General features: G+C 43.4%; 1 protein-coding gene across 10 annotated transcripts in view; it reads left to right on the top strand.

Moving 5' to 3' along the window:
• The window catches only part of CTNNA3 (catenin alpha 3), a 946302-nt gene that overhangs the window by 15832 nt on the left and 912116 nt on the right, over positions 1–18354 (top strand). For all 10 annotated transcript variants that reach the window (XM_075130833.1, XM_075130836.1, XM_075130831.1 and 7 more), the window contains exons 2-3: positions 398–504; positions 10703–10895. In XM_075130833.1, the coding sequence (XP_074986934.1) occupies positions 398–504; positions 10703–10895 (300 nt within the window). The remainder of the gene's footprint in view (positions 1–397; positions 505–10702; positions 10896–18354) is intronic.

Below are 18354 nucleotides of genomic sequence, written 5' to 3'. Positions count from 1 at the left end.
GCTGCCTGCCCCAACTGCTGCGGGTTCGGGCTGCCGGCCCGCTCACTGACTGGGGCTTGGCTGCCTGCTCAGTGCTCCTGGGTTTGGACTGTCTGCCCTGCAACTGGGTCCCACCTGCTGCCTCCCATGCCCAGGTTCCTCTGGCTGCCATTAGGGAAATTTTTCTGGCAACTCCCCTGTAACATTGTGCAAACCCCAGTTTGGGAACCACTTTTCTAGGTGCTAAACAGTTAACATTCTTTCTACAATTTGTTAGGAATATTATGTTGACACACGTGCCGTAGTAGCCTAGGCCCTGATCCTCATTCCACATATCCAAGTACCTCGGTCTATACCAGCATGAGTCTTGCTGTCCCAATTATTGTTATTTACTGTTGTATCTTTGTTTTGTATACAGGTGACATGTCAGCAGCAGTGCCAAGTGTTACATTGAAAATTGATCCTCAGGATCTTCAGATCCAGACATTTACAGTGGAGAAGCTGTTGGAACCATTGATAATTCAGGTATTTTAGCACTGCAAAAATATCATGGACGTTCATAAGAGGAGAGAAACAAGGGAAGGGTTCATTTTACTCCTACCTAATGATGGGAAAACTGTATTTCAGTCTTCTGTACCTGTGTATACGCAATACTGGCTCAGGAATAGTCCAATTCACTTAGCCTCCTCTATTCTCACAAATGCAGGACACTTTATTGTACCTAATATAATCTGTTCCACTGAAACCCTTATTCAGTGTTACCCAATGAATATGTAAATATAGAAGGGAGAGAGCGGTCACAAGTAGAGCTCCAGTGTATAAAATGTCACATGGAAGGAAGAAATTGAGCCTGTTGCAGTTGATGGACAGAGGGGAAAGGAAGGATCTTGAGATCTGTAGATAAGTCTAGTTATCTGAACCTAAAAGACTTTACATTCTGTGCCATGTTCTGTTTGTTTGACCGTCCCTAATATCCCTGCCATTTCATTATTGTATATTGTACAATCATTATTTTAAATTGATAGGGTTTTTTTTTTTTGACAACAGAAACATAGACCCAATGGTTAAACAAAACTCCAGCAAATCTATAAATTGAGCCTGTTAAGTATAAGCAGAGTCACACTCTAAAATCTAGGGTTATTCCAAAAGTGTTCACCACTTAAAGAGAAAATCTTTATCACATACAGCTGAGTTTACACGTAAACAAGAAACTTCTTTTTCTATTTTACACCTATGCGATAGAAAAAACCTGTTGAAAAAAACCTAGACAGAATTCCAATAGAATGATTTTGTATGTGGCTACTTTTTTTTTAAAGGCACTTGTACTATCTTTATAAGGCTAGGAATAGGAAATACATCCTCTTTCCTTTTTTCTTGATGCACAGCTGTAGCGGCACTTGCTTTTTGTAACAAGGTAGCTTGCCCCTTTGAGGGCTAAGGCCAGCCAACCCTAGTTACTAAGGGGACACACCTGAGCAGGGATCAGCTGATTCCCTTATGAAGAGCAGCAGTCAGGTACAGAGAGGGGGGATTCCTAGTGAGACTACAATGGAGTACAGAGGTTGCTGGGAGTGAGTAGGCTCCAGAAGAGGAAACCTGGGACTTGAGGAGTGAGACTATAGGCAGGAAAGGCCTCAGAGTGACCTGATGATGAGGTAGATGGATGGATTTGACATCTTGAATGTTTGTTAATTTAATAAACCAGAACCTGAAAAGGGGTGTGAAAGGACAACAGGGTTGAGAGTTATCGAAGAAACGCCATGAAGGGGGAAACTGAGGCAGGGCTGCCCTGAGGGGGTGCGCAAGAGGCGGTTACCTGATGATACATCTTGTCAGTTATATGTAGCACAGCCATGTCAGCACATCACTTTCTTTCAAAATTTGTCACTACTGCAGAGCAAACTTCTTGTCACAGCGCTATACTGTTCACTTGTTGTTCTGCTCCTGCTGACTGTTAGAACATGATCCTTCCTTAGGGCCTGATCTATAGCCTGTTGAATTCAATAAAAGACCCTCCCCTCCCCCATTGACTTCAACAGGCAGAGATGACCTGTGCCTGTTGATAGTGAGGGCAGCAGCATCAGCAGATGTTACTGAGCATTCTCAGTAAAAGCCAAGCAGTGAATCTGAGGGGTGGGGACAGGACGGACACACGTGACCCGGTGTGCCCCTCCATGTGTGGCCTCTGTGAACAGGCTTTGGATCAGGCCCTCATACTCTTGTCAAATAAAATTATTTTCAGGGGTTGGCACCACCATGTTCTGTGACGGATACTTGACAAAGTTACCATACTTAGTGATGGACATTGTGTGTGTGGGGGTTATGTCATTCAATGTTTCTTGAAAAATTACCACGGACCTCAACATTTTTACCATGGACACATTGCTGACCCCTGATTATTTTACACTGGTACTTAAAAATGTTTGTGTTACAGCCCTTTGAGGAGTCACTTGTCTTCAAAGGCAGTTGAGGTTGCTCAGTCTCTTGGAGGATCCAAACCTTTGTCCCTGGAAGTAAAAATGCTCTAATGTTGATTGAAATAGAAACAACCTGTTGAATTTCTTTGTGCAGATCTTATGTAGTGACTTCACTTGTGGTGGATGTGTGTATCTGAATAAAGGTAAAGGTTATGAGGGAGGTAGAAGGTGGGTCCTGAGCAGAACAGAAACATATTTTTTTTTTCTAGATGACTCTACAATAGTTTCCTTTGGCAGTTCCCCTAAAAGTAGTTTCTGAGGGCAATGCAGAGTATGACCACAAGGCTAATTCAAAATAATGCTAATTTATTCTTGGTCACCAATAATGAATAAATAAAATAAACATTCTAAGGCTTTGATTCTGTCTGAAGTTAGTATCTTCCATTACAGGTTACAGATCAACATTAATCTTAAAAGAAAGTTATGAAAAATCATTATTATTTCACTATAGCAAATATTTGTTAATCTCTCTGAATTTATTCCTTAGTATAGCTTCCATTGTGTTATATTCCTTCAAGTGTTGAGTGCAGAATGTTCCAGGTTACTTATTGCCTTTACATATAATAGGTGCGCTAACAGACAGCGACATAAGTCACTATCAGACTTCCAGATTCATTTGTTCATAAATCTTTAGCCTGTTCTTTTAATAGTTTTCTTATTCTTCACTTTAAGCCTTGATTTCTCTTTAATCTAAAACTTTTCCCCCAGCATGTAGGTAAATCAGGAGGTAATTGTGCATGGATGCCAAGTCTGATACATTTTAGTCCTCCAATTCCATTTACTGTGTGTGATAGATGCAACTGTGAAAGTTATCTGCAATAAATTCCTCCAAAGGATTAGACAATCTTTTCCTCAGCAATTACATTTGTATTATTGTAACTATATGCATATGCACTTAATCACTTTAAAAAGTCCGCACTGGGCACAAGAGGTGATACATGGGTGGTGGGGGGAAATGCAGGGTCATGCTCCTCCCAGATTTGCTGCTTGGATTGTACTGAGCATGTACAGTAATATTGATGAAGCTGGCTGTCCTCACTTCCCCCGCCCCCATCTCTGCTTGGCAATGTTACTGGTGGGGGGGGGGGGAGGGAATGACACTTAGTTTTATGCAGAGTTGCATTTTTTTTTTACTTCTCTTTATTGCATAATCTGTAAAAGATGGGCCACAATGCTAGATGTAGTCTGTGAAAGTGGTCCAATCTAGATCATATCTGCACCTTTGTGTCTTTTTATAGGTAAAAGCTCAGTTGATGAGTGTTGCATTTTTTGCCTAATTCACAAGCACTGTACTGTCAGATTGAATAGGCTGATGGCCTACAAGAAATATTTTGTGTAGGCTTTTTAGGTTATAAAGATTACTGAATCATAAAGCTGGGATGCACTCTGTGACATGCCATTTGTGAACTACCCAAGTAGGCTTCATAATAAACTTTGTTGAATAATATATGTAGCACCAAAGGCAACATTGATTTCAGGTAGTTGCTGACCTAAATGGTCAGCAATCAGACTGAACCAGTATTGTACTCTTATTATTTTGCTTATAGGCATGTGAGGATTGAGAGTGTACAATCCACTTAAAATACTGGGCTCTGGGGGTTTGGAGGGAATGTTTGCCAAATTCGTCTATTTTGTTTCTTTTACTGTAGCCTTTCTTTAAAGAGATCCCATCAACATGTAAACTGTCTTCATCTGAAAGTGTTGTACCTATTATTGTTTCAAGATTTGTTGTATTTAAGATTACTGTGACTGCAGGAGTTTAATGGAAAAAATCTCTTCTTTCAGTTTGTTCTTTTGACAACATTAGGTGCATAGCCAGTTTCGTTGTTTTGTTGAAGCTCAGTTGAGTTTTCTCTCTTGTGCATTTATCTAAAGGCATCTCTCCAGCTGGGCCCAGGAAAGAGCTTGCCCATGGCACCCCCACAGGAGAGTGCTCAACAGACAGAGAACAGCAGTCTCACTACAACTAAAGAGGCAGCAGATTGGGGATGTGCATGGAGGGAAAAAGAATAGGTGGGTAGGGCACAGGGAAGGGTCAAGTATATTTGGTGTTGTGGTTCTCAGGCCTGCTTATTCTTTTCCTGAAAGACACTTGGACCGTTCTCCTCTGGTATGTCAACTCTGAAGGCATGAAACCAGCACCACCGTTATCAGCTCCCTTTGGCACACATGCTCTGCACTGTTTGCACACCAGACATCTGCTTGGGATAAAAATAAAGCGTACTTACCATTTCATCTTTGTTTTGTTTTTTTTAATTAAGGGGAAGCACAAGTTACACAGAAAATAAATATAAAGATGCAACATCAGGCTTAAGTTTTCATATTTCTAATAAGTCACTTATTGTCTTTCCTAGCATACCCCCCAGCTATAGGAGGCATTCAGCATTCACAGACAGCCTGCCACTTTGAGACTGTCCCCCAGGTTCCGGCTAAACTTCAGTTCCAAGCCTGCTTTTAAAAGACTTATTTTTTTTCTCTTTGTCCCTGGTGACTTGTGGTTAGTCAAAGTGGGAAATTCCCCCCAACTTGGAAGCTGGAATCTTCTTTTCAATGTCAAATTATCTCAGTGTCTTTCCATTAATGTCTCTTCCTGGGCTGGACAATGGGGATAGTTACCTGAAGCCAGTTGGATGTGAACAGCTGGCTTGGTAGGTGCCCCTTTCTGCTTGACTGCTCACCACCCTGCTGTGAGGTGTAGCTGAAGTTGTAGCACAGATTGAGCAGTTTTCTAAATACACAAAATGTAAAATGACAATCTGTATACATATGTCATAATGGTCAAGTTCAGAGCATTACAAGCTTGCACAAAAGACCTCACTTGATATATTTGTTAGTACAATAACATTGTATGCAGTCAGTTGGTTTAACTGCTTTTTGGGGGGGGGGTTTAAACCTTCTGTTCTCCCCTTGGGGTGTCTGGCCTCTGATTGTCACAACACATTTGTAGCTTAGGGTCCCTCCTTTTGGATGGAAGGGCCAATGGAAGTCTATTAGTAATAGGGGAGTTGTCTTTAGTTCTGTGTAGAATAAGTGCACTCTAAGGGCAGGTCTACACTTAAAACACGGCATTGGCACAGTTCGCACTGATGCGGCTATAGTGCTTTAATGGAGATGCTCTATGCTGACAGGAGTGCTCTCCCGTTGGAGTTAATCCACCTCCACAAGAGGCAGTAGATATGTCAGTGAGAGTAACTCTCCTGCTGACATAATGCTGCCTACACCAGTGCTTACATCAGTATAACTACATTGCTCGGGGTATGGAATTTTCATATCCCTGAGCAACGTGGTTATACCGAAGTAATTCTGTAGTGCAGACCTGTCCTAAGAGAGGCACAACACTATTAACCACTACTTATACGGGCAATACTTCTTTGTTTTTTCCAGACATCTGAATTACAGAAAGGACCGTTAATGTTTGAAAGAATAGGCAAGCTGTATGACCCTTTCCGCTAGGCAGCTCAAAACAAATGCTTTATTCTTTCGAACACTAACAGGCTCCCCAGTTCCTACTGGCCCACTCTGCAGATGCAGTTTGATATGTTGATTTGGCTTCTGAGGTCCATATTAACTCATTCAGAGCCCATGCTGGGCACACACAGACCCTTAAATCAAGAAAGGCCAGCCTCTGGCCTAACCCAGAATCTTTTAGATTAAATCTGGAAATGAAAAGCAAAGACCACTTGCTTGACATTTGCAGCCTGGAGGTACATAGCATGAGAATCCCAGGAATGAAGTTTGAATCTGTAGTATAATTCTGGTTTCAGAGTAGCAGCCGTGTTAGTCTGTATTCGCAAAAAGGAGTACTTGTGGCACCTTAGAGACTAACCAATTTATTTGAGCATGAGCTTTCGTGAGCTACAGCTCACTTCATCGGATGCAAGTATAATTCTGTTTCTCTAGATATACTGAATGCCTTTTGAAAACCAGAGTTTTCACTAAGTGTTGTGCTCATAAGTCAAAAGAAAACTCTTTTTAATAATCTAGGCTTGAGGTATTTGCTTGACATGTCTCCTGCATGACTCTCCAAAACAGCTGAGGTCAGGTGGCGGCTTGTCTTTGTTCTCTGTCCCAAAATTCCATGTGAATGAGGCAGGGGCCAAGACTTCCTTGTTTCAAGGACTGACTATGGAAATGCTTTCCTGAGGATCTGTTAAAGTCCCTCTGTTAGGCACTTATCCAGCAGGGCACGAAACCATGTGAACTTCTGTATAAAAGCTTGTATACCACCAGATGAGGGTCTTCATCAGGATATGCAGTTGAAGGGAAACAAATTCATTCCTATGTCTATGTGGCAGGTTGGAATTTTGTTAGCTTAACTATGGGAAGGAGATACCTCTGCCCTGCCTCCCCCAACTGTCTCATACTAGGCATTTGACTGGATCAGTAAAGTGGGTTCACAGAATCATAGAACATCAGGGTTGGAAGGGACCTTAGGAGGTCATCTAGTCCAACCCCCAGCTCAAAGCAGGACCAATCCCCAACTAAATTATTCCAGCCAGGCAGGGCCGTCCCTAGCAATTCTGGGCCCCTATGCAGCCCCCCTCTGGGTGTGTGTGGGGCCCCAGGCCTCCGTGGGGTGGGGGGGGGGCTGGGGCTGGCTTGGGGGCAGGGGGAAACCACCCCCCAGCACTCACCGGCAGCATGGCTGAGGCCGGGTCCCTGCACTCCCACAACTGGTGAGTGCAGGCCCAGCCCAGCTGCAGGGCTCAGGGGAGTGGGGGCGGGGCTGGGCCTGCACTCATTGGCAGCGGGAGTGCAGCAACCTGGCTTCAGCCATGCCGCTGGTGAGTCCTGGGGGAGGCGGGTGGGCAGAGCAGGGGCAGGGCCATGGGGAAGAGCTGGAGCAGGGGCTGGAGCCACTAGTTCCTGGTGCCCTACGCAGCTGCATGCTTTGCGTATGGGTAAGGACGGCCCTGCAACCAGGGCTTTATATTGAAGACTCCTACCATATAACCCATAACTGTGAGTAGACCCTCCCTGGCCTACCTCTAGAATTCAGTTCATTCTTCTGAATAGTTTCATTCTCCTTCCTGCATGGGGAACAAAGGGTACCAGAGGTCTGTGAAGATGTCAGGACTCCCTCCCATAGGCATAAGGCCCACTAGTGAAATACCAGGTCTCTCTTTACCGCTGGGCATGACCTTTATCCGCACTGAACACTGGCCTCAAGCTATGACAAGTTTCAGAGTAGCAGCCGTGTTAGTCTGTATTCGCAAAAAGAAAAGGAGTACTTGTGGCACCTTAGAGACTAACAAATAAATTGGTTAGTCTCTAAACTATGACAAGCTAAACAATCCCACGAGTTACTAATGGTATTTTAAAGTCTTATTCCTCATCATGGAGCTATGCCTCATAGATGCTGCCAGGAAGGTGACAAAACACAGTAGGCCTCTGCAAGTTTGGCCCTAATGGGAAAAAGTCCTTCCTGACCCCAAATAAGCAATCAGTCAGACACACAGCATCCTGAAAACACAGCTCCTATACTGCAAAGGGAGGGGGGCCATCAGCAATGGAAGTTCCATGGGTGCTGGAACAATTTGTATTGTGGAGGTGTGGAGAGCAACTGAACCAAACTGTAACCCCTGTATATAATGGAAACCACTTCAAGCCAGGGGGTGCAGCAGCACCTTCAGCACTCCTAGTTTCAGCACTTATGAATGGAACAAGAGGCTCCAAAGACCTGGGAAATTGTTTAAATTACTGAAGGGGGAGGCAGGGCTGGGTCTAGGATTTTTGCTGTCCCAAGCGAAAAACATTTTTTGGCTGCCCCTGCTTTTTTTCATGCCCCCGCCCCTGGCTCTGCCCCAACTCCGCCTGTTCCCCAAATCCCTGGCCCTGCCTCCTCCCCCGGGCGTGCCGCATTTCCCCCCATTGCTTCCTGTGGCTCCTCCCCCCTGCAACCTCCTGCCCTAGCTCACCTCTGCTCCCCTGAACATGCTGCCGCTCCGCTTCTCCCCCCTCCCTCTCGGGGGGGGGGAGAGGCAGCGCGTTCAGGGGAGCAGGCTGAGCGAGGGTGGGGGTGGAGCGTAGGAAGTAATGGGGGGGGTAGAGGAACCGCTCCCTGCCCCAGCTCACCTCCGCTCCACCACCGCCGCTCAGCTTCTCCTGCCTCCCTCCCAGGCTTGCCCTGCAAAACAGCTGTTTCATGCGTGGCAAACCTGGGAGGGAGCGGGGAGAAGCAGAGTGGCGGCGGCGTGCTCAGGGGAGCAGGCGGAGGCGGAGCGGAGGTGAGCTGGGGCGGCGGGGGCACATTTCTAGGGGCAGCATGGCCGGCACCATGGCTGGCGCCGGAATGCCGCCTCTAGAAATGTGCCGCCCCAAGCACCTGCTTGTTTTGCTGGTGCCTAGAGCCGGCCCTGGGGGGAGGAGCTAAGGGCCAATCAGCTTCCATCTCCCCTTGCCTGCCTAGTCGGAGGCACAGAATCTATGCAGAAGGAGGGGCCAGTACCTACTTCCTGGGGATGTACTCTCCCCACCCTGCATCCGCCTTCCATACAGCTGTCCAATCAAGTTTCCTGTCCAGTGAGGCGGCTGGGTGGTGTTATCTTTATTATGCACCCTTTGACATATTTCATCATATCAAACAACAAGCACTATAGCGGCCTGAATTCCATGGCAAATGAGGAGTACTTGTGGCACCTTAGAAACTAACGAATTTATTTGGGCATAAGCTTTCGTGGGCTAAAGCCCACTTCATCAGATGCATGCAGTGGAAAATACAGTAGGCAGATATATATCCACTGCATGCATCTGATGAAGTGGGCTTTAGCCCACGAAAGCTTATGCTCAAATAAATTTGTTAGTCTCTAAGGTGCCACAAGTACTCGTTCTTTTTGCTGATACAGACTAACACGGCTACCATTCTAAAACCTGAATTCCATGAGTTTGCCTGTTGGAATAGGATATGTGTATGCTCCTTTTGCTCTACTTGTGCAATCATGTTGCCAATTCCCCAATGCACAAAGAAACAAGGTGATTGCAGGTGACTGGAATGCCATTTATTAAACATGAAGTAATTCTATACATATAAAATGTACTCCTTTAACTCAGAGATTAGAGTTGAACTTGAATTTTAAACTATACTAAAGACCTGCTGGCACAGCATAACAAACTAGAAGAATAATAAAGAATTCAAAACATCATTAATGAAAATTTCTTTTGATAGTTGTTAAATCGACAATACTTCCCAGGGCCGGCTCCAGGCACCAGCGTTCCAAGCAGGCGTTTGGGGCGGCAATCTGCAAGGGGCGGAGTCCGTGCGCCGTTAGGGCGTTTCTGCAGCAGCGGCAATTTTGCGGCAGCCTCTCTCTTCAGCTGCCTTAGGCAGCAAATCGGCGACAGCTTCTATCTCTTCCGCCGCTCAGGCAGTGGCGGCAATTCGGCGTGCTGCTTGGGGGGGTAGAGCTGGCCCTGATACTTCCCCTTTAAAAAAAAAATCTCTTTAAAATGCACTATTAGTGTGACAGCCTTTGCAATGCATCAGGAAATACTTTGTTAGAAAAATGTATGATGGAGTGTGGAGGTTGTGTTCAATAGATGAGGAATGTAGAGTGGGAAGCTACATAAAAATAGCTTGCTTATGCTCGTTAAAATGCATGATTTAAAAACAGTTTGGATGATTATGCTTTAACCTAAATTCCCAACAAACATTCTGCACATCTTAAATGATTTGCAAAAACATTGAATTCTTCTGGGCTAAATTCTGTCCCCTGATTCTGCCCCACATTAGGGGAAGAATTTGGAGAGATGGGTCTGCACCCATTGCATACTGGGGACACTCCTTCTGTCCCTGCTTGTGTGATGGTAGGGGGAGTAGCCAAAAGGGATTGTGGGAGCAATGGAAGTGAAACTGAGAGTTATGCTGTTACTGAGGATTTTGTAAATACACTTTTTAAATGTTTATGTCATTATGACATTTTATAGGAAACAGCGTAAGAATTTTAGAGCAATGGTAATATGATGGGTCAGAGTGGCAACAATGGGATTCTACCTGCTTTGTTTTCAACCCTATGAAATGAAGGTAATATATCTGGGAGAATTTCAAAAGTCAGACACTGAGATGATAAAAAATTGTCCAGTCTGACAATATCTTGTTGGATGTGGCTCTGTTTTTGAAGTACCTGCAATTTTATTGCTCACTCCTAGGGGTGTCCATTATTTTATTGTTAATTTTAAATAACTAAAAGCAATATTAGTCTATTGGCTGCAGAATTTAAGACACTCATTTATTTATTTTTAAATTTTAGGTTACCACATTAGTGAATTGTCCACAAACCCCTTCTAATAAGAAAAAAGGATGTTCCAAAAGATCCCGTGTCCTCCTAGCTTCGGTGGAAAAAGCCACTTGGAATCTACTGGAGAAAGGGGAGAAAATTGCTAAGGAAGCCATTGTATTTAAAGAGGAACTTAATGCAGCACTTAATGATGTTCGTAAAGAGAGTAAGTACAGTACCCACTGTGAATAAACCAGGTGCCTTAAGGAATTCATTTATACATATAATTTTTGTTAGTGTGTCTATCTCTAAAACGCATTCACTGAAGTTTATTTAAAATACAACATATATCATTGTGGTGAAATAATGTCCTTGCTTCTTTGGTTTTGTCGTTCTGAGATGACTTTAGCACTCACCAGGTTGAAGATTATCCAGTAGATGCTGTTTGTAGATACTGCAGAATTGAAGACGTCAATTTAAAAAAAAATCTAATCTTGTATAAAAGGATGAACGATTTCTACAAATTCTGTACTCAAAAACATGTTATATAGTTTAATAGAGATTCTGTAGTCTTAATGTGATGTCATTAGTCTTTAATACACTTAAGGTGAGAAGGGACCGTTGTGATCCTCTAGTCTGACCTCCTGCAGGTTGCAGGCTACAGAATCTCACCCACTCCTGAAATAGATTCCTTACTTCTGGCTGAGTCACTGAAGACCTCAAATAATGATTTAAAGGTTTCAAGTTACAGAGAATTCACCATTCATACTAATTTAAACCTGCAAGTGACTTGTGCCCCATACTGCGAACCATGAGAAGCTTACCATGAGGCGAAATGAGGTGGCCACCTCAGGTGCCAGATTGTAGGGGGGGCGCCATTAGGACCCAAAGTGTAGAAAATTGTGTCTGCTACTGGTGCATATGTATTCTCTCTGCTCTAGATGCACAGAGATGGAGTGCTGTGCTGGAGGAAGGAGGGCACAAGAGACATAGCAGGTAGGCAGGAGAAAAGGTGAGAGAGAATAAGAGAAAGCAGCAGGAGCTGCAGGGAGAGAGGAGGAAGAGCCTCTTGTGTACCTCTCTAGCACCCTTAGGAGCCTGGACTGATTAATAACAGCTTCTCAGGGAGCTTCCTGTTTCTTGCTGCTTCCCGTAACCCACCTGAGGAGAACAGGCAGTCAACTGAAGTAGTAGTAGCCAGTTAGGCAGTTAAGAGGCTGATATCTTCCCTCACTCAGGCCCTGCTACCAGCCTGCTTATTTGTCCCATTCAATTGAGTGTTGAGAGCCCCTATAGCTGGCACAGAACAGCAGTCACGAGTGAAAGAAGAAAACGCCCCTCTGGGGCAGCATCCAGAAAAAGAAAGAAAGTAAAGGAAGCTTTTCTATCTAAGCAGGATGGAGCTCTCCTGAGATACATAGACACAAATGTTCAGGGTGAGCTTTCTGGCCCCCGTGAGGATGTGAGTGGTGAGGAGATGGCTGATCTTCCAGTTCATCAGAGTGCAAGTGACCTTGCAGCTACTGCAGCATCCATATCTCCATCTCAAATGGATGTAACCATGCACATTCCTGAAGAAAAGTGTAGATCAGAGAAGAGTGTGGTGGAAGAGCAAGAAACAGCTGCTGCTGAATTTAGTTCTTTAAGCCTAGATGATCCAGGTCTGTAGACCCACCTGAGCAGTAGCCTGAGGGACTTCCTTGTATTGCATGGGCCACAGCAAGTGAAAAACTTCATGTTCCCCCAAGACAATGAAAATAGAAGTTTCCATCCAGCACATTACTGGCATGAAATCCCCAGTGGTGACAAAGTGGAGAGGCCATGGCTTACGTACTAAAAAACCCCAGAATGCTGCACACTGTTTTTGTTGCAAACTTTTCCAGTGTAATGTTCCAGCTACATTGGGTTCTACAGGAACAAAGGACTGGAAAAATGTGGCTAGAAATCTGGCATGCCATGAGAAGGCAGCAAATCACCAGAGAGCATTCCATAGGTGGAAAGAACTTGAGATGACACTAAGGTTAAAGGCCACCATAGATGATCAACATCAAGAGAAGATTGCATCAGAGTCTCTTTACTGGTAAAACGTTCTGAAAAGGCTCATTGCCATTGTGAGAATGCTTGCTACTCAAAACCTAGCACTGTGTGGCACTTCAGATCAGCTGTATGTGCCAAACAATGGGAACTTCCTTAAAATTGTGGTGGTGATGGCTGAGTTTGATGCTGTACTCCAGGATCATCTAAGAAGAGTCACCACCCAAGAAATGTACACACACCACTACTTTGGAAAAACAATTCAAAATGAGATAATACAGTTACTGGCAACAAAATTCAAACAGAAGATTGTGGCAGATCTGAAGTCAGAAAGATATTACTCTATTATTCTGGACTGCACGCCTGACATCAGCTGTATGGAACAAAAGACTTTAAATGGTGCATTTTGTAACAACAACAGAGCTTAATGAAAATGTCCCTGCAATCGTGACTGTCAGAGCATTTTCTAGGATTTATTGACATTGATGATACTACAGGAGCTGGCATGACAAATGTGCTTCTTAAAAAGCTGGAAGATATGGGAATTGCGAAAGCTGACATGAGAGGTCAGGGCTACAATAATGGTGCCAACATGAGAGGAAAGAACAGAGGAGTGCAGACACGGATCTGAGAGTTAAACCCTCAATATTTTTTTGTCCCAGGCAGTTCTCATTCATTGAACTTGGTGGTCAGTGATGCAGCATCAGCTTCTAGTGAGGCTGCTGAATTTTTTAATATAATTCAAAGCATCTATGTATTTTTCTCTGCATCAACTCATCGATGGCAAATTTTGAAGCAGCATCTGGGAACATCCTCTCTGGCACTGAAACCACTGAGTGCCACATGATGGGAAAGTTGAGTGGAGGCAATAAACCCTATCAAACACCAAATTGGGAAGATAGATGATGCCATAGTTGCCATTATGGAAGATAATGCTATGACAGGAACTGTTCATGGGAGAACAGTGGAAAAGGAAAATGGAATCACCAGAAACATACATAACTTCAAATTTCTGTGTGGCTTATGTTGTGGCATGACATGCTGTTTGAAATAAATGTTATAAGCTAGAGTCTCCAAGGTGTTGACCTTGATCTATCTGGAGCAATGGAACAACTAGACAAAGCTATTTTCCCACCTGTTCAAGAATACAAGAGTCACCGAAGAAGAAGACATTTTGATTACGAGGCACGGGATAATCCCATAAGAGACTCCAAACAACAATTCAAAGTTGAATTCTTTAACCCGGTGCTAGATTGTGCAATACAGTCATTTGAAGAATGTTTCATGCAGCTCAAGGAACACAGCAGTATATTTGGGATGTTGTAGGATGTTCCAAAACTCCTCACTATACCTGAAGAAGACCTACACCAGCAATGCAGGGCACTAGAGACAGTGTTGAGACATGATGACATGCGCAATATTGATGCGAGTGATTTAGGTGATGAACTGAAAGCCCTTTCAAGATACATTTCAGCAGGATCAACTCCAAAGGCTGTTCTGGAATATATGTGCACAAATAAGATGACCACCCTCTTTCCAAATGCTTTTGTTGCTTTGCGCATACTTCTAACACTTCCTGTAACAACTTCAGCTTGGAGAAGCTGCGTTCTCCACTGGCAACTAATAAAAACACATCTATGCTCCACAATGACACAGGAGAGGCTGGTTGGCCTTGCAATCATCTCACTAGAGCGGGAGCTGGTCCAGACTGTGGACCTTCAGGAAGCAGTTCAAACTTTTGCAACCAAGAAGGCATGGAAAACACCACTTTGATTATTCAAACAGATAAAAATGCCAGTGTGTACTGTGCAGACAAGAAAAGTTACATTTGCTGTTCAGGTGTTTGAAAGTTAAGTGTTACTTAAAATTTTTGAACAAGGCATTTTAAGTTATTCGTTCTCCTTTATTGGGGTAGGTAGCAGAGCAGTACCATGAGAGGAGTAGAACAGGAAGAAGGCAGAACTGAGACCTTTCAAAGTTTTGGCCCAAGCGATGGGGCATAGGGGCGTCATTTGAGCTCCCTGCCTCAGGTGCCAAAATGTTGTGGGCTGGTCCTGCTGCAGAGGAAGGCAAAACTCACCCATGGTCTCTGCCAATGTGACCCAGGGGAAAATTCCTTCCCAACCCCAAATATGGCAATCCGTTAGACCCTGACGTTAGACCCATGTGGGCAAGACCCACCAGGCAGATACTACAGAGAATTCTTTTCCAGGTAGCTTGGAGCCTTCTCCATCTAGTGTCCCGTCTCTGGCCATTGGTGATTTTTGCTACTGGCAGTCACCGATGGGCCACATGCCATTGTAGGCAATTTCATCCATAACTTATCAAGCTGAGTCTTTAAGCCAGGTTTTTTTTTTTGGCCCCCCACTGCTCCCCTTGGAAGGCTGTTCCAGAATTTCACTCCTCTGATGGTTAGAAACCTTCACCTAGTTTCGAGCTTAAATTAAATTTTATTTGCTCAAAACCAGTAATGTTGCCCCTTTTATTGACCACAGTCAGTTTGGGGCCTTAGGTGTATTCCAGATGGGAGCAGAAATTGGTGATAGCCAGGTATTTCTTTGATGCAGTTTTGTTTATTTACAAAGAATGTATGAAGTTCTGTGTCTCTGAATTAAAAGGAATCAAATAGCAAGAAACAGATTCTTTTGCTTGCAGCATCAAGGGCATATTTTTCAGCCTACACCTCTGACTCTAAAACCTCTCCACAGGTTTCTTCCAGGGTGAACACCATGCATTCAGCTGCTCCTTCCAGCTGTCTAGGTGTAGACTAGGCCAGAAACACAGACAGACTATTTGGTCGGTATTCATGCCCCTGAGCAATGCAGTTAAATCAACATAATCCCGGATGTAGACCGTGCTATGTTGACGGGAGAATTCTCCATTGGCGTAGGTAGTGTCTTCACTGAAGGGCTACAGAGGCACAGCTGCACTGTTTTAGTGGTTTTATGTGTAGACGTACCCTCAGTTTCTTCCAGATTTTTGTCTGTTCTGCATTCCTAGGCACCTGTATCTACACCCACCCACAACAATACTCAGCAAAAGCTTCAGGGCAGATTCTCATACTCCTTTTTGTTTCAGATAGGGGCTTATCCTTATAGTTACATTAACTGAAGAGTGAGTTCGCACCTATATTAACTCAACCCATAACAAGGTTTTACCCAACTGACACCATTCATTCATTCATTTTGTTGGCTGGGATTTTCAAAGGCACAGAGGGAATTGTGTGCCTAACAGCCATTTGTGCCTTGGAAAATCTCCTCTGCTATTTTTGTCACTAAGTGTTATACAACAAAACAATACTTGTTTAACTTGTGTCGCCTCTGTGAAAGTTATGCATATTCCACCTGTGAAGAATCCATCTATATAAATCTCTCAGGAACCAGTTGCACCTTTTTGTTTCGAAGGATCTGTTTCCTGTATTTGCTGTGCTGTCAGTTGTCTCTCCTCTCATTACCTTTCTTGGTTCTGTAATTAATTGAAATGAACATGTGATCTTACAGCTTGCTTAAAATAATGTAAGAGATGGTCATGCTTTGATCAGACTGAATCTGGTTAAATTAACAGAGATGAATGTAAGGAACCAATTTCTCATTATCTTATTTGGAAGAAAATAATTATATGGCTCACTCTGATGTTTGTGTATTCTTTTCTCTTGCTGCTAAAGAATGAGGATGTTTGCTTGGTGGGTTTGCGGTGGAAGGACTTCCCAGTCCCTTTCATGAGCCAGTATAGAAAAGCCTGACCAGTCAAACATTCCCTGAAAAGTTCAGGACTGGAAAGGGGGCTCTCGCTGCAGTCTTCTTCCCATTGGCTCTTCTGAGGTTTAGGATTCTGGTTTTTTTCTCTCTCTACCTGCTGAGGCTAGGGGAAGAGGTGTTAAGGGAAAATTATAGATTTAAATGGATCCCATACAAAAATTGTCGGGTTTGCATAGTTTCTGACATAAAACCAAGTAAATCTTGACTGTTTCAGCTGAGGTGTTTTTAGTTTTTGCATTCATGTGCACTGAACCTCATGTCAATGCACTGTTGAGTTTAGCACCTCTCTAGTCACATACATCTGATTTTGTGTAATATTTAGGGTTGCTCACATTTAATTGGAAAATGGGTTATTTTTATGGTAAATAGGTGAACAGAGTTCACTGAGGTCTGCGTACTCAGACGTTAGTTTTAGGTTGCATTGTGGAGTGAGACCAAGAAGAGTGATACAGAGCAGTCAGGAGCTCAACCATAACACTGAACATGTACATAAGACCAGACTGATAGACTCTCAGTGCAGTAGAGTTTTAACTCCCTAAAGGGTCATGTAGGTCCCACTAATGTGAAAAAAGATGGGCCAAATTCTATTCACTTGCAGAGGGGCAACTTAGTGATGTTATGTGTAAATAAAAGTAGTATTTGGCACATTTTTAAAAAGTAATTTGGAAGTCAGACAGTAACTTAGCATTGACCTCTTTAGAGAGAAAAATAAAAAGTTGTCATACAAGTTAATATTCTGTCCTTTGCTACATACTGAATAAAATTCTTCTGTGGGTTATCTCTCAGATAACCCCCACTAAATTCTGTAAGGTTGCATAGAGTATAAGTCATGGCAGAATAAGGTCCATTATTGATTGCAGCAATTCTCTAACTCTACAGCATGTTTTTTTTTTTTTGTTTTAGTGTGCATGAATTTCTTAAAAGCCACTTTGATACCAGTGTCTCTCCATTCCAGTTAGCTGTTCTGCTAATTTGCGTATTTAATTTTTAGAGAGAACATTTCACAAGCTATTCTATTCCACTTTACATATTTTTCAAATATATGTTAAAGGTAATTTATATAGCCATTGAACTTATGATCTAAACAGTCCTGTAGACAGACATAATTACCAAACGTATCAGTGCCACACCATGCTTATTGCAATAGCCATACAGCTGGCAATTTACAAACAAGCTATATAAAAGCAGAAAGAAATAGGTCTAGTTAAAACAGTCTTAACATACCCTAAGACATTCCCCTCCAGGATATGTCTACAGTGCAGTCCAACGTGTGACTGTAGCATCAATAGATGTACCTATCTTAGCTTCACCCAATGCTATCATGGCTAAAAATAGCGGTGTAGAAGTGGTGGCATGAGCTTCGGAACAGGCTGTGCAGATATTCTGTGAACGCTAAGTACACATGCACCTTGGTAGCCCATGCCAAAACCTCGGCTGCTGCATCTACACTGCTATTTTTAGTCATGCTAGCATGGGTGAAGCTAGCGTAGGCATGTCTACCTGTGCTGCAATCACTCCTCGGACTGCAGTGTGGACATACCCTGAATGTGCTAAGCTTCAAGCTTTGGGATACTTTACCTCTGGAATAACAATTTTTTATTCCCAAAAGGTCATCTTTGACCTTTTCTGAGGAGCCATGGGCTCCAATTCAGAAAAGCTCATAAACACCCTAGGTGAAATCCTGACTTGTTGAAATTAAGGGGAGTTTTGCCATTGATTTCAACAAAGCCCGGGTTTCACCCATTGAGTTCAGTGGGACTTAAGTGTATGTTGAACTATAAGCATGTGCTTAAGTGTTTGCCCTTGAATAGGGATGCTTTCCTGAATCAGGGCCTAAGTCTTTTAGATGAAAATTTAAAAATCAGTCTTATCTGCTCTTTGTGGACATGAAAG

The sequence above is a fragment of the Caretta caretta genome, chromosome 7 (genome assembly GCF_965140235.1).
Source record: "Caretta caretta isolate rCarCar2 chromosome 7, rCarCar1.hap1, whole genome shotgun sequence".
NCBI classification, from domain to species: domain Eukaryota; kingdom Metazoa; phylum Chordata; order Testudines; family Cheloniidae; genus Caretta; species Caretta caretta.
Note: the sequence above shows the minus strand (reverse complement) of the source record. Positions and strands in the feature narration are given on the sequence as shown.